The sequence below is a fragment of the Amyelois transitella genome, chromosome 19 (assembly GCF_032362555.1).
Source record: "Amyelois transitella isolate CPQ chromosome 19, ilAmyTran1.1, whole genome shotgun sequence".
NCBI classification, from domain to species: domain Eukaryota; kingdom Metazoa; phylum Arthropoda; class Insecta; order Lepidoptera; family Pyralidae; genus Amyelois; species Amyelois transitella.
Genome location: NC_083522.1, coordinates 5,388,398 through 5,412,546, shown reverse-complemented (window position 1 = coordinate 5,412,546; position 24,149 = coordinate 5,388,398). Strand labels below are relative to the sequence as shown.

Here is a 24,149-nt window from a genome sequence, read left to right as displayed (position 1 = left end):
AACTATTCATAATGCATTGATAGCGTAATGGTACAACGGCCGTGTTTGCAGAAAATCTATTTTGTTTGATGTCTTATTATGGCTAACGAGGTGGATAGATTAGTTGTTGCTTGGGACTCTGTATATACATACATATGGTCAAGTTTATATCCCTTGTGGGGTAGATAGAGCCAACAGTCTTGAAAAAACTGATAAGCCACGTTCAGCTATTTGGCTTAATGATAGAATTGAAATTCAAATTGTGACATGTTGCTAGCCCTTCGCCTTAAAGAATCCCAAGTTTATAAACATTTCCCTTAGTCGCCTTTTACGACATCCATGGGAAAGATTTGGAGTGATCCTATTCTTTTTTCTATTGTTGCCGAGAACCACACAGAAAACTCAGTTGGGACTCTGTTCCTGTGGGAATTATGAGAAATATTCGTCAAGGAAATTTAATTACAATTTTTTTAATTATAAGTAAATTAAGTAAGCTGATGTAGTGTTATGAAGCTACTATCCGTCCACGCAAATATTCGAAAGGGCGTCCGTTTTTACTACACGATAAACTTGTTGCCTTAGTTAAAAAAATTGTGAAAGCTATCTATAACTTGGTAGGTGGGTAGGTGCCTTGTGCTATGTTCAGACGATACAATGTGTCTCACTTCACGCAGTTTATTTTCAAATGTCGACAGCGATATTTCCTTTCTCATCTTTTAGAACAGGGTTGGTAGTTTAAACATAAAATAACAATGATTATTTTCATATTTAATGTGAGAATACAAGGCGAAGTCATAAAAGATATTTAGGTACTAGTCTTGATACATATTAAGTCTTAATACGTTGATATAAAAAGCTTTATCTAAAAAAATATGCTAAATTGTGATGGTAACTACTCGTAATTTGTAAATCTTCTTCTCTTAGTTTAATTGTAAACATAATTGGGATATCATTTGACTGATTGTAAATTTTTACTTAAATTACTATCACCTCATACATTCCAATGAAAATATGATTAAATTATGCAATAATAAATTATACCTTAAACAACTCAAAGTATTTTGATGATATCCTTACGAATATAGTTATTTTTCCATAATGTTCCGTTTAGTGACAACCCTAATTTCGATTTATCTGATGCCACAGGCACTACCTATGTTAATCCAATTATGTTATCGACGTGTTTATTTTCGGTTAAGTACCAAAGTTGACCGTTAATAAATCTTTGCTTATATGTATGTCGGTTTATTAATTCGGCTTGTCGATTGTAAATGAAACTTAAAACTAAAGTCTAGGCTATTAATCGAATAGTAAAAGCTAAATAATATTCACTAGATTTTGTTCCCTTAAAATGTGAAATTTTTGTTTACCAGTACAAGTATTATAACTTGACAAGCATCAAGCCAAATGAGCACGAAAGTTCAGAAAAGAGTAAAAGTCAAGCACTCTGGTTGAATATAGGTAATTAAGGTGCATACTAAGAGTACTTCAAACATTTTAGGTCAATTAAGTAAAGTTCCAACTTGTATATAGAGAATAATAGCTTTTGATAAAATTTGGTTGAATTAACACATATAAAAATATTCATATTACAAATCATAAAAACTTATAGCAAACTACGTCACGCCCATATTCTCATAAGACCAGACGAGTTTGTCATAAAAATAATGGCGATGAGCACTTATGCGGCACTTAAGACATCATTAATTCGTTGTTGGGTCGTTAATGTGGAGTGCAGTGGTTGCACTGTCCGAAATGTTCCTTAAAAACCTCTAATGGAGCCGCATTGCGCAATGTGTGAAATGCGTGGGCGCATGTATCGTAGGGTTGCCATTTGAACTATTTTAACTAAAAAAAGGCTGAATTGTTTTTCGGTTGTAATTGTATTTTAAAATAATGTTTTCTTTAATAAAATAATCCTTCTCAATTGGCACATAATCACGTCAATTTTTGAAATAGAAGCTATGTTTTGAAAAACAGTGCTTTGTTAATAAGTATATACATTATATTTACATTTAAAATGACATTAAAATTGAAGTTTGACATAAATTACTATACATAAACATTACTATAAATAAATATAAAATTTTTATATTATATTAGTACAAGATAACTTACACAGATTGAACTAGCCCCAAAGTAAGTTCGAATATGAGTCATGACAATTAACATTTTATCATTTAGAAATATCTCTCTCAAATCTTAATTCCTTTGATTTTAATAGTAAATTGTATCGTTTCCATAAATCATAACTGTTACTTTGTACTTCCGCAAACCAACACCTGACTCAATTTATTTTAACGAAATGAAGATATTGAACCACTTGTAGTTGGCAATGAATCGTGTAGTTGGAACCTGTAAGGCTGGCTTAATAACCAACCAACCCCTTGCTGGGACCTCCTAGATTACACCTTGTAATAGATTGCGTTTTGAAACCAGAACACGGAAACTATTATAAGATGCGCAAGAGCAATAAATGTAGCGCCCATTAATAGTCAATTTTTGACCAAATGACAGATATAAATTTTATGAAATATTTGTTAATAATTGTTTATGTTTAAAAAGTAAAATTTCTTTAATAGTAAAGATTTTTTCTCTAATCATTGACAGCCCTATTACGCCTGAGTTCAAATTAAGAAAGTGTAGTAAATTGAATAGACAAAGTGAATCTATGTCACACCGTCTCACCTCGGCTTTTGGATAAACTTTACTTGTTAACCAAAGTTCAGACAATAGCTCAACTTGTTAGCTCATTACCTTGCTCGTGAGACCGACATTGTGTGAGACAGTCTTTCCCAAACTTTAAGCCTTTAAGACCTGTCATCAGCATATGCGGCATGGTAAGCAACTAAAAATTTTATATGGCTTTTCTTGGTGAAAAAGTAATACTTTGTTAGCAGATACCATATCTATTTATCTGAATGGCATAGTAATATAATTGCGATCTTTAGATAGCGACATATTTCTTGTGTACCGACTAAAAGAAACAGAAATATTATTTTGGAGCATAACTTTAAGTTTTTAAGTCTGCCATAAATTCGTCAAAGCCAATAAAATTTATATGAGGTAGCAAATACTTATTATTTACCTTAAATGTATTCGCAGTACTACAACCTCATGTAAAACATGAGGTTGTAGTACTGCGAATACAGCTCTGTTCAAATTCGATTAAGTACTGATCAAAAGGTAATTCATTATGCGCTAAATAAAAAAAAAAAACACTGTTCGCGCCTGAACTAAACGAACTGCCACAGTTCCCAGTTTGGGAAGAATTGGTAAACCATACAGACAAATTGTTTGCAGACATGTTTGATAATTGCACCGATTTAAAGCCTTTTCAACATGCTATTAAAGTGTCGAATTGACTTAGGATTTTATTTATCTTCCATTTAGCTTTACTTTAAGCCCTTAGTTGGTTGTCTTAACAAGCTGGTTTAAGTGGATTTATGGTTTGTTGAACTATGTTCGAACACGAACGATCAAAAATTTGTTAGCACATGTTTCAAGGAAAAGTGTTAAATATTTATGACTTGGAATTGGGCTCGGGCAACAAGTGAAAAGCCTACTTTGGAATACTTGAATAATTTTTATTTTTGAATAATAAATTGATTCCATACGAGCATATTAAAGCATAATGAAGATGTTACTTCAATATTGTGCAGCTGAGAGAAAACAGGTTGTCTCGCCAAGATATTGAAATGATCTTTTACTTTTCAGGTTTTTAATATTGATTCAAACTGAGATGTATACCGAGGCGACCAACAACACCAGTATTGTAGAACAGGTAAATTATAAAACACCTAATTAATAATAGTCATTTGCCCAAGACTTCGTTTACGCGGGAACTTTTAGGCTGTATGTTTACTCCTAAACGTTTAGTAAAATTGTGAGTCAAATGTCATTAAAAAGGGGCAATTTCTTTTTGAAATTGTTCGAGACCAACATTAGTGTAATCTTTTATTTAAGATTTTGTTACCAGCGATCCGCTCCGATTTTATACACATAGCATTTATAAATATAAACCGACCTCAGAAAACACTGTAAAAAAATTCCGTCCTCACCTTTCCGAAATTAGCGCATACATACAGACAGAGAATATAGGGGAACTTTGTAATATGTAGTGAAGATGATACTGAACTGAAGTGATTTCTCTTTTAAATATTCCTATGGGCAGTATAGATTAAATCACGGATTACGGATAGTCTGTTAAATATTTGTTACAAAGTAAGTGAGATACATTTTAATTAAAAAAAAAAACATATTATGTGAAAAAAATATTTGTATGTAAGTACTTAAAAGTGTGTTCTTAAAACGGTCGTATGTTTATTGAAATATCTTATTATATTTCAGGGCGTGGTAGATTCTTCAAGCAGTGAATTTGTTTGGAGTTCCTGGGGCACTTGGAGTCCCTGTTCCAGGAGTTGTGGTGGTGGAGTAGCCATCCAAGAGAGGCAATGTTTGCCAAGGTACGTAAAATAATGGTAGTTTTATAATTTTAGTAAACTTATTAACTGTGGATTGCATCATATGACTTTAACGATAATCAAACCATACCAGTTTGCTAGCCACTGGCTGTAAAACATAAGTTGATAAGTAAAAATGTTATGTTGTAACCTGTGCACCACTCACCTAACTAGAAATACTACTAGTATCTTTAAAAATAAAAAAATAAAAACTATTTTTGTTAATTTATATATAAAACATTATTAAGAATATGTGTTCATATTTTTATTTCCATAAACACATGTTCCACGCACGTTGATGTAAAATTTTTGAGTTCTTTCACGCTAAGTAAGTACCTAATTTGTTAATGGCGTACTTTTCAAGTTCAAAGGCTATGGATTCTAAAGCCGATGCTTCGAGGCAGTATCATCAGTTAATACCTTGTAATAAGGTAGTATATAAAAGCAAAAACTGTAAACATCGACAATTTACACGCCCATTAAAGTAATTCGCTTTAGGCCTCGTTTACACGTTACGATATTTTGATAGAGTGAAAAAATAATCGTTTATGAGTAATTTGTTACCGGAAGGCATGATTGGTTAGTTTAGTACCTGTAGCAAAAACATTATTATAGCTGTTTATTAAACAAGTAGTAGGTAAGTCAAAAATCTAAAGACAGCTTCGTAAGTTTTAATCATGACTTTATCATCATAAATAAGTTATACTGCTTTGGCAATCTCGTCATACCTATCTATTTTATTACAAGTATTTTTAATTGTACGCCGTAGAAATGTTGGCGGAAGTAATGAAGATATGAAATGAATAACTATATGACGCTGCGCTGATAATACTTATTTATACTAATCTAGGTATAGCAATAAATTAATAAATCGAAACTTTTCATACATATATTCAGGATGATTGATTTAAAACGAAACTTAGAAAAACATATTCGTACTTCTTAAAATTGCAAATAAACTTACATAAACAAACTAAAACATTTTTTTTAAGAAAAATATATTTTTGTTGTATCTGTTAATATCTAAATTTAAATAAACAATCCAAATTATATAAGTCCTTTTATTTTCATCGCAAATTCGAAACAGACATCGTTATTAACCAGTTTTCGCTTAGTGTAAACAGTACCTTGCGGGTCAGAGGCTAAGCATGCCCTTCCGACCTACGGTTTTTATCGAATAAATGAAGCTAAAAGCAACTCTAGAGCGTAACAAGCTGTTATTGTACTGGACATTGATTGCACTGTGGCCCCTACGGACTGACATGCATCACCTTCGATAGCTTTTAATGAACCCCGATCACGATACAAGGCAAACTTTTTGTCTAGCATGTAACGCTAATGAGGGAATTTTGGATTTACAATTGGCTGCAAGAAAAAAGTGTTTGAAATTTTTAGTATGTAGTTGCATGAGTGCATCGTTACAAGTTTTGAAGGTCTCTTTGAATTTATTTCATTTGTGGTAACTAAAAAGTACATCGCGGGAAGACTGAAAAACTTTACCCATATTTAAATCCGAATTTAAAATTATTATGACGGTTTTTTTTTATAATAAAAATTTGTTAATATTACTTACTTAGATGCATTTTGTTTTCAATATACTAAGGTTCAATATCTTCTTGTTTGTCTATTGTTTCTTTTTCATCATATTTTTAATTAACAAAGTCCTTTTAAAACACTGATCCTGGACCAACAAATAATAAAACTTCAACAAAGTAAGTCGATCAACCGTTACTTCATAAAATGGAAAATAAATAACAACGTTTCTTACTTGTAAACTTTAAGTCAGTGAATATAAGATATAAAATACATTTGAAGTCTACTTCGTTGTGATTTAACAAATGGTCCGGAGATACAGATAATGTTCAAAGGATGATACGACCAGATATGAAGCGCTGTTAGTAGATAAGTAGGTAATCAAAATACCGTCGCTCTTAATTAGGCAGGGTGCTATAGCAGGCGGCGTATTATCGTGATCATACTTAACCCAGGATTGAATAATCAATATGAAAAATAAACACTTTACAAAGGTTTTGAGATAAGTTTGAAATGTAGTCATCTTGAAGAATATTAAATTTATTTAAATGAAGTGCATATGCAAATTTGTAGTTTTGGTATAGTGGTGGTTTTGGCAAGTAAGTAGTCATCAAAAAACCCTTTTGAAATAAAAAAATATTTTCATTAGATGGAGTAAGTGAATCTGAAATAACAGCATTTTGTTAGGGATGGAATATTGCTTCAGTTTTTGTAATTATCCTAATCGACGTACCCTGCAGCACTTATCTGTCTCTTTAAAGGCTTCTTTCAGACACACCTGAATGTCTATCGATATTAAGTTAGCCTCAGGCTACGTTTGCTTATGTAAAAAAATAGAATTGAGAAATTTATTGTGAATGTAAGATTCATTCTCTCTCTCCCTCTCTCCTTCTCTGTCTAGAAACTCAATATTTAATGTCTTTCCCTTGTTTGGCTTTAACATATGCGCTACATACATACATACATAAAATCACGCCTCTTTCCCGGAGGGGTAGGCAGAGACTACCTCTTTCCACTTGCCACGATCTCTGCATATTTCCTTCGCTTTATCCACATTCATAACTCATTTTATTTCAAAAGGGTTTTTTGATTACTACTTACTTGCAAAAACCACCATTATAACAAAACTACTAATTTGCATATGCACTTCATTTAAATAAATATAATTTTCTTCAAGATGACCACATTTTAAACTTATCTCAAAACTTAACATATGCGCTAAAAGAAACAAAAAGCTGTCACACCGTACTTCGCCACCAGATCATGGAAGTTAAACCAGACTTTGCTGAGCATTAAATAACTAGAATGTCCTAATATAATTTGTAGCTATAAATATCTATTATTTTCTTTAAAATTCACCTCTATATGCATTTCTCTTTCCGATGCATTATTTTTATGCATATAACTACCTACATGTTATTATACCTAATAAATTCCTTCATTAAAGGCGTGAAGTCAGGGCATCCAGCTCATAGTCAGCCGTAAAACATCCTCGACAAATTAGGATGGCAGTCATTTGTCATGACTCTCATACACTCGTAGTGTACTTTTCATTAGACCGGGTATAAAGATGGAATGATATATCTTGGGTCTACGGTAATTTGAATATGTAAGGACGAGTCACAACTTAATGCATTGTGTAAAAAAAAAGAAACCAATCTCATATATTATCTCAATTTGTTATTAAGTTAAAGCAACGTTTTTATTTTTACTTTTTCTAACAACAATTTAAAAAAACATTGTAATTTACACACGAACTCGACTTGCTTCTATTGCTAGAGTAGGAGCTGTTTATAAGGTACCTAGATTTTTTAGTTCACAAAAAAAAACAGCTTATAAATAAGCTTCACTAAACCGTATTCTTTTTTTAAAAATAATGATAGTTTAAATAAAATCGTCTTGTAAATTTTAATGTACCTACTATTACCTTATTTGTATAACATATTACTTAAGAACAGTTTTATGCCTATTTCAATTATATACATATTATAATTATATACAGCAGATATTTCTTAACCTAAATTTCCACCCAGTTTTTCAAGAATACCTATAGTTAAAAGACATAGTTGGAGTTAAAAGATATAGTTGGAGTTTTTAAAAGATAATGATTTACAACTATATCATCACATCTTATAAATTGACGTTCAACATTACCCTTACTAGATCGTTCCGTTAATTAATTTTCCATTTAAGCCCGGCGCCAAAGGCAGGTAATGCCCACTTATCTCACAGCATAGGCATCAGGGAACCAGTGGAACTAATCATTACAGGAACATGAATATTCAACTTGGCTTTATATTAAATGAATGCGAGAGTCCTGGGATTACCAAGGGTTCATTAAAAGTTATATTCTAGTAATCTTAGTAATTAGATGTTCAGAGTAATAACGATTTAAAACAAAATTTTGTTCACAAATTATATCATAGCGACGAATATGAAGTGTTGTTGAATAATACCCATATTTTTTTCTCAACTTTCGTAGTTCAACTCTAAAATGCAATGTTTAGCTGAATGATTTAGGTACTTATAGATTGGGATTTAGAGTTTGACAGGTTGTTAGGTTATCGCTCAAAAGAAGAATCCCAATTTATAAGCTTTTCTGTTAATTAAAGTTTTGCATTTATTTTGTTTCGATTCATGCCAAAAAGGTTAAAAAAGAGTCATAATACTAAGTAGAGGTATGTCAACTAGTTAAATACCCCATCAGCCGCATCCACCATTCCACCACAATTACTTAAAACCGGTTGTCCGTCGAGAAATTAGATTAACAGCTATTTGTAACTTTGATTTCATTACGAGAAGCTTTTGTGTTACACCGCCCCATTTCCTTTTTGTTTTTTAGATAATTAGTTGGTAAGTAAGTGGTAGATTAATTGATTAATTTAAAAGGGCCTTATAGAATTCAAATGTAGATATGTTTTTAGTATGGTACATGGAATTATTCGAATTATATTGTTTACGGATTAATTGAAATATTTATAATAAAAATAATAAACAAAAAAGAGAAGGAGAAAGAAATGACGGCATGTAATAAAAGGCAAGTGGAAAAGTCTCTGTTTACCCCTCCGGGGAAAAGGCGTGATTTTATGTATATATGTATGTAGATATGTAATAAACAAAAACGAATTATTCGATATCTTTTAAAAAACGTTAGCATTTTAAATAGGTCCATGAAACATATGAAAAGGTGATTGAACTTACACAAACTTTGTTTTGATACGAGTAGCTCTAGATGATGTTCGATGTTTCATGAGCATATTGTTATTTCTTAATCTAGAAATTTAGGCATAAAATTTTGGAAAATAGTTTAACAATTGCAGTATTTTTAAATTAGACTTTTAAATAGCTGTTTTTATTTCATTAAATTAGTAACTGAGTCTTGAAGGTATCAAAACATAACAGGTGAACTAGAAACTATACCAGGCAATATTAAAAAAATGCTTACCTTTTGTTTAAGGGTAAGAACGCCCTCGAATGTGACAGTCGAATTGGAGCCAGCTGTCAGGGTGACCAGGCAAACCAATGGCGAATGCTTGGGTGTCGCGAAGAGATACCACGAGTGCAACACTGCTGTAAGAAAAATATCATACCTCCATTTTATCCCATCACTTACTTCTCTTCTTTCTCCTGGTATTAGGCCCAGTTTGGTACTCCCTGTCTCTGAAGAGAAGCCTAGGGTGTGCCTTTTTGACATTGATCTTGGATTGGGTGTATTAGGTTTATACACGAATCTACTCTTATCAGCTCTTCAAACGTTGCAGAAGAAATTATTCCATCCCATCCCAATTTCTTTCAATCAAATAACAATTATTCCATTCAAATTCAAGAAAAAACAACCCAAGTTTTTAAGCCTGCTAGGAGATTTAAGAATAGGCTCTAAATTTGACGTGGTTTCTGAGTTACTAGCAGAATCCTTACGGTTGAAATGGTAAAACTATGATTTATTGTTCTTATCTCCTTAACTTGCTACATACTGATGTAAGGTGTGCAAATAACTTTAGATAGATTTAGTAGCTAGAATAAATTTTATCCAATATGGCGCGTTGTTAGTAGGTGCATAAATAGTATTTTGTAAATTTTGTATTGACTACCCATCAATAAAGCTATTGTCTTATGATGTCTGAAAGAGTAGAGAGTTTGTAATTCTTAAACTCCTTATTACTGACTCATTAATAACATAGAATAAAAAAGGGTTTTTATATTTATTGATCTTGGCAGCCTTGCACCGGCGGCCCAAGGGATCTGAGAGCGGAACAGTGCGCCTCTTATGACAGACGACCATTTAGAGGCAGGTTCTACTCGTGGGTTCCGTATGTAGATGGTTAGTATTACAATTTACGTCTTTATTCCCTACGTATACAGGTTTATGTTTAATAATACGCATTTGTAACATATTGTAGGATTATTTTCTTTTCAAAATTGTAATCTCCGCAAATATAATTAGTAGAGATAGGGAGAGAGAGAGAGACGTATTTATACTATTTTATATGATTATTTTTGATATGTCACATTTAACTGCCATATTTTTAATTCTTAACGCATGGCTTTCTTAAATCTGAATTCTCTGAATTACCTAGCCATCCTTGTCATAAATGAATCCCAAATCTTTTTCAAATTCTGAAAAAGACTTTAAAGATTTTGGCAAGTAATTGTAAGAATTTTGATTGGGCTCAGTTGGTTTGAAAGCAATACGACAAAGAATACATTAAAATGACAGAGAGACAATTAATTTTTCACAAGGAAGAAAGAGTCTGAGAGGAGATAGATTTGATTTTTGTATGCAAGAAATAGTTTCTTATCTATAAAAGTACTTAATTTTGACATACACCTTTTCTTTTGGCAGGTGATTCCCCATGTACCCTGAACTGTAGACCTTTGGGCCAGCAGTTCTACGCCTCCCTGGCGCTGGTCACAGACGGGACGCCGTGCACAAGACCTGGATTTAAGGCTATATGCGTTCAGGGGTCTTGTAAGGTATGTCTTTTGAACTCTTAATAAATGATATAATAATTTTATTTTTAAAGCATTTTTATATTACTTAGTTAAATACGTTATACAATAAATTAAATCTCAATGCTAATCTAGATGAATCTATTGTAAGTTATAAAAAAAGATTAAGTCATACACGAGTGGTTCACGGCACTTTGGAATAGAACTTCTCATTCCTAACAGAATCAGCACATAATATTGCATTTTTTAGCCATCTAAAATTATCTTTATGTCTTGAAGTGATAATACAATTATAGTTTTGTGTTGGGCAACAAAGTCAGTTCAGCTGTTATTAGTTTATTTTTTCAACTGAATTGCGCTGAAAATATTCACGAGGCCCACGATCGCAGCGAAGTACTTAGTACATTATTTAACACTATGACGAAACGCCATGAATAAGTTCTCTCGTGATTTCGTGTACCAAAATAAGAAAATAAATATAAGCAGAACATTATATGCCATGACCTCTATGACTCGTAATGTTTCGATGTTCACAAAATAGATATAAATAAAATCCACAATCGCTAACCACGCAGGTCATAAGTGCGCAAACAAAATGGCGATAAACTATAAAAGGGTGTCCATATAAATACTATTAACACCTTTTGCCGCAACCTTAGTTTTCAAACATAAGACTGCACTCCAGTAACAGTTTGTTAGCTATAAAACGTTCAAATGTGACAGCGTGTTTGTATCTCCAGCTTTGCTACATGATGATATGACATACTATGGTTTTGATGCCTCACTAAGTAGTTAAGAGTACAGGTTTTGCCTCCAATTCATATATTATAATTATTTTATTTTATGTTTTGTGTAGGTATAAATATATTTACTTAGTTTGACCCCACTTAAAGTTTTCTGTCAGACCCAATGGTTGACTGGTAGATATTGCTTTTAGCATTAAGTCCGCCAATTGTACTATACATTTGTATTTTGTGCAATGAAGTTTAAAAAAAAAATAGAGCCTCTAGTCAGAAAACTCAAAGGCTTAATAATGGAAGTAAGATTCGGGAATATTGACAGGTCGCTAGCCCATCGTCTAAAAGAACACACGTGCTTATCCTTAATGAACTTTTACAATCTTCGTGAAATGAGTGGAATTTGCCATGAGCGGCTTCGATATATAGTTACGATAAATAGATTTTTTGTTGTCGTTTGTTTTTTGAAGTGTTATCGCGTATCTTTCAAAACAGCGCGGGGCTTACAGCAGAAATAGCTTCTGATATAAATTCAATGGCGCCACCTTTGAATATATCTGCGTCATTCTACATAAATTGTTTCTTTGTAATTTATAAATAAGGTTGTACTAAAACAATTAATTAACTGAGAACATCACGAACGTTAGTTAATTGTTCGGGTCATACACATTATTTTCAATTTGTCTTAGCAGTAAACCCTCAGCATTGTGGAATTAACTTATATTGTATTTATTATGGTCTAAGATTTGCCTTATTATTTTTATTCAAAAATAATTAACTGCCAACTTACAACTATAACTGCTCCTATTTATGGTAATCTTGACCTTTCACCAGAACGAAGATTTGATTTTAACGCTTCTTTTGGCTTTTTCCATCTATCATTCTTAGTTTATTTCCTCAATAATTTTTTAGATGTTCAAGTGTAGGTAAATTCGTCGTGAATAACAAAAATAAATATATTCTAAGGTTTTGAAATACCAGGAAAATTTTCAGAATAATTTAAGTACCTACTCAGACTGAATACCTAAACTTTCATCAGTAGTGTAGTGGCATTACCTCGATTTGTAAGAATGCAAAAAAAAAATTTCTGTTTTTATGTTCTAATTTAACTAATATATCGGGTTCAAAATACTTTAAAGTTTTTGTCCAATTAACTTTTTGAAATAAAATATTTTTGCGTTTGTTGAAGAAGGAAAGGCATATATCTTCAAACGGATAAATTTTAATTGTAATTTTAATCAAGCAAATTTAAGAAAGTTTAGTGTTTAAAAAGCTACCTAGTAAAAAAAAGAAATATTCGGAATACATACATAATCTGGACACGTTGACGTGAAGTAGTGTAAAGTGGAGACGCCGGCGCCGGGCGGTATGCGAGATTGTTGATTACTGCCACCCATCGCCTGCAGCGGAGGACTATTCTAGAGTGCTTTAGTAAGAACAAGAAGAAATCGATACAAACATAATTGCGTATAAAGGCAACACAAGAAATTAAATCACAATTTAACTTTTAAATATCACATCCCTATGGACTGTCTATTTTTTATTTGGGTAAACAGAGGGAATAGCCACAAGACTCCTAGGCTATGTTTATCTCGATGGCTTAATCGGAATTGAGATATTGGGCCAGATTGTAGCCCATTTTCTTAAAAATAATCCTATGTTTGATCCCTTGATTGAATTGTTCAATTTGCACGGGCCGAAATCTCCTATGGAAGAATATGCGAAAACGACTATAATACCACAACAAACCAAACAGCCTACCGGCTAAATCTTTCTGGTTAATAATTTACCGAGATTTTAATTTAAAAAAATCAGCGCTGGAAACTAAGCAGACAAAATACCGAATGTTTTTGTTACAGAATAAGTACATGAAACTGAGATAGTTGTAAAATCCGGCATTCCTACTCCGTTTACATAGAAAGCTAAAGCTGAGATTTGCGACATTCGCTCGTGACCAGAATAATACGGTTTTCGCTAGAAAATCCTTGGATCTGACTAATTGATCCCCCTGGTGTGTTCTGTTTTGGTCTGGATAGTTGAGTCTTACATACATACATATAATCATGTCTATGTCTCTGGTGTCCAAGGTAGACAGAGCCAACAGTCTTCCAAAGACTGATAGGCCACGTTCCCTTAGTCGCTTTTTACGAGATCCATGGGAACGAGATGGAGTGGTCCTATTCATTTTTTTATTGGTGCCACACGGCACTTGGTTCTAAATTTGATCTATTCACATTGGATGGAGTATCATTTGAAGTCCTTTAATATAAATGTAGGATATAATTTAGTACAGTTTCCTAACTTGTGAATTTAAATATCATACTACTAGTTCGATTTAATTTTTCATTTAATAATTAAAATTATTTCTCAAAATATTTTTATTTATTTTTTTAATAACTCACTAATGAAAGTGGCTCTCACATACGGACAGGGCGGAATTTTAATTGCTCCATTTTTGCCATTTACTAATGGAAAAAAAAAACGATTGGCTCAAATGAGAACACACTGATCCTGGTAGCATTTCCATGACAGTTTGCAAATGCTTGAACATTCCTATTTTGTCGTTAATTACGTGTTAGTGGTTAGCTATTAGCCAGTCCTGTCTGTCGTGATTTTGCTTTAGGGCACAATTATGATGGCAATGTGTACGATATTTGAATAAATAATCATAATAATTGACCACCCTGAAAATGTACCCTTTCTATAGTACCAATGGAAGATATACATAAATAAAAGAGGGGTAGGCAGAGACCTTGCATTCTTTACCACTTGCCTTTACGTTCATCAACATTCATAACTCTTTTCATGCGAGCTAGTCGTCTCCTGTTAAACTAATTTATGTAATTATGTAATAAGATCGATTCAATACCATTATAACTTTTACATAAAATAACTGAATATTAGAAAAGTATAGCGAGGAAAAAAGTAGTAAATCCTCATTCGTACATGAACAGACAGCTGGGGCATGACAGTAAGTAATCCATGGTAGTTACTTAATAAGTTTGATACATTGACAGTACTGCTACTTGTACTATAGACCTAATTCTATGTGTCCCAAGGACGATCCATCAATTTAAAACCGATAGAGGACTTCGGCCTACATTGGTGATTTGCAGCAATATGCTTGACGCATCTTCAGACCTGCACTGACCTTAATAAGCAGAAATACTAGACACAATGAAGCAAACAACAAAGTGTTTTATTTGACATCATTATTTACTTTTATTTATGACGATGTTGACTGGAAGGTCATGTTTACGCGTTTGAGGATTGAAATATGAGTTTTGTGTTGGAATGCACTTGGCTTGTGTCATGCATATGTTTAATATCGTTATGATTTCACATTTATTTATAAAAAGAATTGTCTTTTCCGTTTCACACTTTAAAATTCGTTGTCAACTTTTAGTACAGAGACCGAGGTTTGCAGGCCTGAAATAATTTTATAATTAGCTAAATTTGTCTTGATTAGGAACGAAACGGTACCCGCAAACTCAATAAAAGTTATATCATATCATTTGACTATAACCCAATGCCAGAATATGCAGGTTTCTTTGTGATGTTTTCCCTTCACAGGATTCGTAGGTTTTCAATTCAGTGATAGTGATAAGTTGTTAGCAATCGCCTGAGAGGTGAATCCATCTTTATAAGCGTTTTACTTTCTGTGCGGGAAAAGCCAGCACACACACGTTTTTTCTTTGATATAAAACCAATGCGGAAGCATGAGTAATAAACATGTTTTAGAATTATAGAGCCCATCAGGGTTCCATATTGACTTTAAATAATGACTGAAATAAAATTTTAATGAATAAACATCAATGTATTTTTGCTGTTAGGAATTCTAAATCCGGAAGAGCGAGCCCTTTAATTAGCATTGAGTAAAAACACAAAATGCTTGAAATTCCGAACGCCCTGACCTAGCCCTATTTCGGCAACTGGCTAAATAGCAACCATACGTCATACTCCGTCTAATATTAGGTCGTTTTCACTACCAATACCAATGTATGTCAATGACTGAATTCACTGTTTTATGGCAGATTGTAAATTGCAAAATGTTGTTTTATTATGTTGTATTAGTTCTTGGACTAAAACGTAAGAAAAAAAATTGTGTGTCGGATGTATAGAAAAGTAAATTAAATTCTACTTCATAGTGATCGTCTAACAATTGGCCTATTTCTGAATTACAATGCCCGTGGTGCGCTTTTGAATCGCGCGCTCAAAGGTGCTTAGCCATCTTAATTTGGTGTACCTCTCCGAAAAAGTGTCGTGTTGATATTTATGTAGATATATATGTACATTTGCATGCTCAAATGTATACGTATCTATTGTCCGTTGTTAGGAATCCCCGGAAAAACTACGAATATTAAGAGGTTTGTGGTCTATACGTTAGCAACATAATGTGACACACTGTACATTAATTTATAAAAAATATATATAATGTAAATGATTAAGATGCAAAATTTATATATGTAAACAATTTATTATCATTCCTTTTGATGTTCTTACTGTAACGTATGAGACATCTACTCAGTAAATACATTACGACAAGGGTCCATAACTGTCAGAGAGGAACCATTTAGACACAATGTACGTACGTATTGCTATCACGATTTAAGATCGCCACTGTTTGTATAAAAATAACTAGAGTATAGAATGATAGCTCTACAGTTTTTGTTCTATATACAATTTGTTTGAAAATTACATGGTCGTTACAATTTCAACCGATCTTTTTGTTGAAAATAGATTGTATACCTAACGGATTTCGAGATTTGAAGCCATTTCGGCTATGGATATAGTTGGAAAAACTCTTTGAAAACATAAGGTATGTAGTCATACTTTTTAATAAAGGGTAGTGCGCATAGGTATTTGCTTATTATATGATACACTGGTGCTACTTTTTGTATAATAAACCGGGCAAATATACAACTGAAGTCGTAATATCGTGTTTGTTTCAACTCTGTGTGTTGTTTTTTGCGCACTGATGTCATTAGATTCTTTAGTTTTAAATTCTAAAGTCCGTCTCTATGTATAAAGGCTGAATCACACAAATACTGAAGCGAACTTGGCTTGTTAAGTTTTTTGATCATTTGAAAGACATCAAACAGAATGTAGTTTATCTGCATCCTATTCGTATTTTGTCAGTTTATCTTGATTTCTATCTTGTTATATCATTTTATTAATAAAAAATATATTTAAATACACCTGTCATATTTTTTGTGACATATTATAACAGAATTTGATCTGCTTTCTGTTCACTCGACATTTGTACCCTGTAGTTGTCTTATCGAGCGATTTACGAGAGCGTTCGATCAATCGAATAAATCAATAGTTTTGGGCTTTACGAAACTGAATCTGGATGACGAGTGCATTAGCAATGAGGTAGTGGCACAGTGAGAGATTATATGAAATACCTGATTTTAAACTTTTGCGTTGCATTATGTTTTGTAACGTATTTTTCTTTTTTTGGACGTTTTGAATCATTTTACAATGTTCCGTGACAAATGTCGCTCGGTGACCACGATCAAAAGGTGTGAAGTATAAAAAAATACGTTACGTTCGCGTTTAATTCCTGTTTTATTTTTAAATTATATGAAAGAGTAAAAAGTGGAAATCCATTTTAATTAAAAACAAATAAATAAATTACCAAACTGCTTTTGTAGTCCAGATATCCTCAAAAGTTTTACGATTTTTAGAATACAATATGTTTAATAACTTGCAAAAAATATCAAATTACTGTTAGATAAAATACTTTTTCATTGAATTTTAGTTTGTTACATATCAACTATTGCGTGTAATGAACATAACATTACATTTAGTTTTAAATCACCGTAACAGTTGATTTTCTTCCTACAAATATAATCACATAGAAATACTAGTTGATTTTCAATATTGATTCTAATAATAACAACTTATAACAATAAAACAATATTTAAAACAGAACTGACTTACTATGATAGAGATCTCAAATAAAAATAAAATTATAATTTTAATAAGCATTTTCCATATTCACATTAATGTGCCCCCACAAAGTAAATATAAACAGTGACATTCACCCAGTATACCTCAGATGTCGCCTCTCAGTTTTCCTCATTTCAAAGCGCCGGAGTGGCATGCGTCCGCGCCGGTAGTGCACGCACGCCAGCGGCGCGACTTACGCGCCATCGGAAAACTCGCCGCGAACTTTAAAATTTGGAAGTTTTCTTTTTTATTTACTGGGTAGTTTTATTTTCGTATTTTTAAATTACTGGCCGGCATAAATTTTCTAAAGTTTAAGAAAATTTTATTGTTAGAAATTTCAGTGAAATCAAAGTGCTCAAATATTTTTAGGACTACACTAATTACATGATATTTTAGTTTAAATATGTAATATGCATATCTAATAAAATGCCCTGAAATAATTAATAATAGGTACTTCTTAATGATCGATCCTGTCAGATGATGACGATATTAGAAAAATGACCTCTTCTCATATAAACTTTGCATGTTCGCTGGTAACAATAGTTGAAAAAACACAAAATTATACAGACTAAAGCCAAACACGAAACTAAAAATCATTCTTAATTAATGCTATATCATAATAATATTATCATTATAATAAGGTTACCTACATATATCCATCAGAGGGAGATAATATTACGAGTATAATTCTGCCGATTGACGAACAAACATGTCAAGGCATTAAGTTAAAAATATAATAAAGTTGAAAAATTCTATGATTATGTAACCACAAATACCACCAGCAAATAATTTCCGTTAACTCACGGACAATTATAATGCACTCAAAAGTGTTAAGTGATGTTCCGATGATAAATAACAATACGTTAATTCGATGACTCTCGAATAATCCCACCGCATGTTAAATTATAGATAATTTATTTTCAAATATTTTTTAAACTATTTTGCTGGTTCTCTGCCCGTTCTGATTGTAAACCTTATTAAAAAAAAACTTTTAAACTTGGAATAATTTTAGATGCGCTAAAAACCTGTCACTATCTTCTCCCCGATCTCAATTTTACCATCAAATCATCAGACTTAACGTGGCCTTCAAAGCTTACCGATAGGCTCTGTCTAGGTTGTAAGGGATAAAGATGTGATACTAAGTCATATTAATGTTTGTATTTTTGATCATGGTTGTGGTAAATTTGGCGATTATCCGTAGTTTTATGATTTTATTTTTACGCCGAAAATCCAATACAGGGACATTAAATTAACATAATATAACATATAATCACGTCTATATCCCTCGCGGGGTAGACAAAGCCAACAGTCGTCAAAAGACTAAAAGGATTCGCTCAGCCGCTGTCACATTTAATTAATTGTAATTTTATTGGTGGAACCTATAATAAGTCTTATCTGATCGTTTAGTATAGTTGTGAACCGTATATTTGACAGTTATTTATAGTAATATGGTGCAACCTATACTTAGACTAACAGGATTCCGTCTAATATATAGTTTTTATCGTCTTTGGTATGTCATAGCGTTTTACTTGACAACGCATATGTAAATCGAAAGCCGCATGTATGTCAGGATAGAAGTGGCCCTTGTAGTGTCGTCTACTTAAGGCAACTGTTCTCAAATATTAATATGCAACATAATATTTACAATATTTCTTCTTTTTTAATTATTATACTCCTCTTCTAAAGTGCCTTGTAGTTCTCGATACTTTAAAATAGGATCACTGCATATCTTTCCCATGGATTCTTCTTGTAAGCGATGGGGAAGCAAAATGCCCCTTTTTTCATCTCAATTCCATAAGCTGAAAATGGCCTTTCAGTCCTTTCAAGACTGTAACAGGCGTATCGTATGAATTTATTTTTATTTAGAAGACTAACCTAAATATATTAACATGATCATAAAAAGTGACTAACTATTTTGATTTAAATTTAATAAATCATGATTTGAGAATTTACCTGCTATTCTCTTGATCATTTTTTCATCACATGACCTTTCCAAAAATAAAATAGTATGTTTGTTATGTATGGATCTTTTAAAAAATCAGCCATGTTACAAATAAAAGATCGTATAGGTTTAGAACCTCTGCTCTACATCTGCGCCGGATGGCACTAGATTAGCGAGAGTGCCTGGTTTCACCTGCACCAGGTTGTAACGGAATCTCGTGAGCGTTAAAATATTCATAATATCTTGGTAGGCGTGTGACAGTTGTGGTTTTACAAAAATAATATGAAGTGTAACTTCATCAGAATGAAAAAACAAAAGCAAATTCAAAATTTCTAATACTACTAAAATCTTTAATTGAAATCGAAATAAAAAAAAAGCTATCGAGAGGCTTAAACTTCAACTTGTCAATTAAAACTTTCAAGTCATGGGACAAAGATGAAGTGCATGAATTGGATATCTCTATTTCTCTCTGTAATCGTTGCGTGTTCGCGGTTGCACCCTCAACAGCAATGCTTCTGGGCCCGGAGTTCGATTTCCGAATATTTTATCTCCAGTTCGTAGGTATGTTCAATAATAATTATAGGCATAGTAACGTAGTACAAATATAGACATCTGACATCAATGCTCCTCTTCAATCGTTTCCTCGCCTCAAGAACTATTTAGGTGACCGATGTAACCCTATACTGCGCTGCATCAATCCATTTAGCTACTAATTGCTCGTGTCTTCCTGGTTACACTTGCGATTCAATATATTTTACTAGGTACTAGCTTTTGCTCGCGGTTTTGCTCACATCTAAATTGTAGTGTGATGAGTTAGTAGTAGTATATGTAGTTTAATATTTTTGGTATCGTGAAAGGGTCATATATATATGTCAAACATACAAGTCAAGGTCAATTACATACCCATAAACTTAATTTAAATATAAGTTGAGTAATAGCAATTAGTATATTTATAAAAAGTACTTATCATTTTATCCTACCTATCTATTATATAAAAATATTTGTTCAAATTTGGGTTCTTCAAAACTTTTTTTAACCAATAGATACTAGAAAGTGAAGTGCCTTAATAACATAAAATAATAAAAAGGTTTAACATTTCTAAATATGATTTCTTGCAAAAAGTGAAAAAGTACTTCTGAATTCAACACCTTCCATTTCATAGACATTTAAAGTCTTATTACGTCTTTAATAAAATTTGGTTACACAATAAACAATTGTGAAAATGTACGTGGACTCAAAGCATACAGCCCTTGTTCTAAATCCTTTTTACGACTATTCAGAGCCTCTCGTTGGAATATTTATAAGCATTTCTGACTAATTCGTTCGGGTGTGCCATTGGTTGGTGGCACATCTTTCATGTTACCTACCTTGCTCGTATGCGTTTAGTTAATATGATTTCATTCATCCTCTTCACAAGACCGAACTATCGATGCATTCCTTTTTCACAGGAATAGTCCAGTCACTAATGTTGACATAATAGTAACAAATTGTCACCGAAGTGAAAATAGTTTCATGGAATAAGAATGATGATTCACTCTGTCTGTATTGAAATTAAGATGTCCTTTATTGCGACTGAAGTATTGGTTAGGGTTGGCAAAAAGGTATTAAAGCGTTTAATAAGAAATAATATTTCGGTGCTGGACTGGTAGCGATAAAAACAGAGCGGATATGTGAACCGCTTCTCTTCCCGTGTACATTGAAGTTAGAATTGGGGAACTTTTCTTTTAAGCGATGGGCTTGCAACTTGTCCGGGATCGCAATACCATAACTAAGCCAGCTTCTTTGTCATTGATTTAGAGGTTAGGTGAAGATAAATTTATTCATAAGGATTAATTGATTAATTATTTTTTAAGAAATTGCTTAGCGATAAGTCCGTTAAATATTCATTTTGCAAAATATTCGTAATGTATCTTTCCACTAGATATATTCCAGATAGTAAATTTGTATTGTAATTTATAAAAATAAAAAAAAAATACAAATTATGGCAGTTCGCATAATTAAAGAATTGGCGAATTAAAATACGCGCGCTCGGTGGAAATACCGACTATATTATAATTTAATTCTTAAAATTGCCTTTGTTTTCTTAAGCCTTTGATGTGGATATGTTTTGAAAGGATTTATTACACATCCTTAGTCACATCGACCTTGTACTGTAACTCCAATTGTTGATAGCTATTGACGATGCTTTTATGGCGGTATCCTATTAATCTGTTAATATTAATTAACACCAAGCATAGTCGATGACGATTGCAAAAACTGTGAGCAGAGTTAAATGACCCGTGAATCGTTGCCAAAATTATATGACTACATATATACATATGTATGTAGGTTATATATGATTATACTCTGTCACGCGAGCCATCTATATTAGACAAACTTTTGGATGTGGTCCCAGGATCCCTTTAACGATCCAATTAACGGAAGCAGAAGTTTTCGTAATTATATTTAGGTACCTACATTTTTTTTTATTTCTTGGATATAACAGCTATGCCAAACTTCTAGAAAATTAACTCTATCTCTAAAATGTTAACTCTCTGTAGTGGATTGGTAAGCCTTTTAAACTTTCGCAATGTAAAGAAACGTATGCCAAAAAAAATTGGTACTAAAAAGAAGTAGTATAAACGTGTCAAAGCTTAAGTTTAAATGAAAAAACGAAACGAAACTTTAACATAACGAAATAGTTGGAGTAATATAATGTCTTATGAATGAAAGAGTATTATGTATCTGTGGCTAACAGTAAAAATGATCTAACACGCTGTTATCTTGCCGAGGCATCAAGATTATATCTTGGTTAATTCGTCGCAACAAACGTAAATGGTCATGAATGACTAGGATACGACTGTTTGAGCAGATGCTTCTGTAATGGAACCATATTGTTGTACCAGCTTTTGTCTACGAATTTTTATGCACAATCTTTTTTTCCGATCCGTAGAAATGGTAGAAAATTCTCTCAAGCAAAAATCCAAGGATATAATATACATACTTATACTGATAGTTTTAAATCTTCTATGTTCCTAAACAAATAGCTATATCATTATTACCTAAACTGGTTATTAGATCTATATTTGACTAATTGGTACGCTGTGCGAACGATAATTGTCATTGTTCATTAAAGACGAATCGTTTTATAAGTCGAGATACCATAACCGTTCGATCACCCCTGACCACTTATGCTCTTAATTTTTAAGATACTTTACCTATTAATTATTGGTTTAAAAGATAAATTAAACCAGCTGCTTTTTTTCGTACAAATTTAAGAATATAATTGTCTGTCAAAGACTAGATTAAACATTTCTAGAATAAGTGACGCTAAAATTTATTACTAATTTCAGAATTTTTCTTAAAAGCTTACAAATTTTAAAAAGTTGCATATAATACGTAGTGTGGAATGTAAGCATCTGTCTATCTTGTCGTAAATGAAGACTTAACAATATATGTAGTTATATGAAAAAGAGATATAAATAGCTCTAGTTATTCATAGGCTGATCCATGTGCTGTAATTTCTAGTACCAAACCAATATAAACAGATCTTGAGTAACATAGTAAACTGTTACAATTGTTATTGAAGTGTTTATTATTGACATCACAGATTGCTTTAGTTATTTGCTTCGACATAAACTATAAAGTCTGTATAAAATTGCTTGTAAGGACAATTAACTAAAGAGAGTTTATCATAAGTTATGTTGTAGGATTGTTTTCTCGATTTTCTAGAGTATTCAACTATGGTTACCAGTTACACGAACTAGGGATAAATGTGGTCTAACACAAAAATTATAAGTAACCGTAGTTGAACAATCTAGAAAATCGAGTCTAGTAAATGGTTGTGTAAAATATTTAAAAAAATCCTCTACAGGTTTTGTTAGTATGATATATTTGGTTTCCCTGTAAAGTTTTCGGAGACAAGACGGTGAATAGCTTCGTGTAATATCCTGCCTTATCGGCCCTACATTGTCTACATACACATATATTTTCACGTATTTATTCCTTATATCCACAGAGCAAAAAATATCTAAAAGTCTGGGAGTAACGCCATGCTTATTTGCAGCATTGTCTATTTTTCAAACTAATGAATAAACAAAAAGATAAAACTGTATAACTAATGAGTGATACTTACTCACTATAATAACCGCGTATTGCATTGCTGTTAAACTATGTAATATCCTAAAAGTTGTTACTAAAATGAAATCATCTATTAGTAATAGTAACTGGATTTTTGGCAGCATCTTAAATCATAAACGCGCGTTAGCTCATTTGCCGATCATGATTACATAAGGTTTAAATTTAAAAACCCAACTATTCTATAAAAATAATACACATACATGTATCGTGTTTTTATCTATTGTAGGATAGACAGAGTCTGTACAAGAGACAGTTTAATAACGATTCAGTGATAGCGACAGGTTGCTAGCGCATTGTTTCAAAGACGGATCTCTGGTTTAAAAGCCTTTCCCATGATAACATAACATAAAATCACCTTTTTCCCGGAGGAGAGGCAAAGACTACAACTTTCCACTTGCTACGATCTCTGCATACTTCCTTGCTTCATCCACATTCATAACTCTCTTAATGCGAGCTCGGTTGTTTCGGGTA

At 32.4% G+C, this 24,149-nt stretch overlaps 1 protein-coding gene across 1 annotated transcript; it reads left to right on the top strand.

Moving 5' to 3' along the window:
* The first annotated feature begins 3,721 nt into the window (after positions 1–3,721).
* Positions 3,722–13,545, top strand: LOC132902885 (thrombospondin type-1 domain-containing protein 4-like). The gene is made up of 6 exons (XM_060949747.1): positions 3,722–3,763; positions 4,330–4,445; positions 9,433–9,547; positions 10,194–10,296; positions 10,819–10,949; positions 13,522–13,545. The coding sequence occupies exons 1-6, from the start codon at positions 3,722–3,724 to the stop codon at positions 13,543–13,545; spliced, it is 531 nt and encodes a 176-aa protein (XP_060805730.1).
* Positions 13,546–24,149: the final 10,604 nt, after the last annotated feature.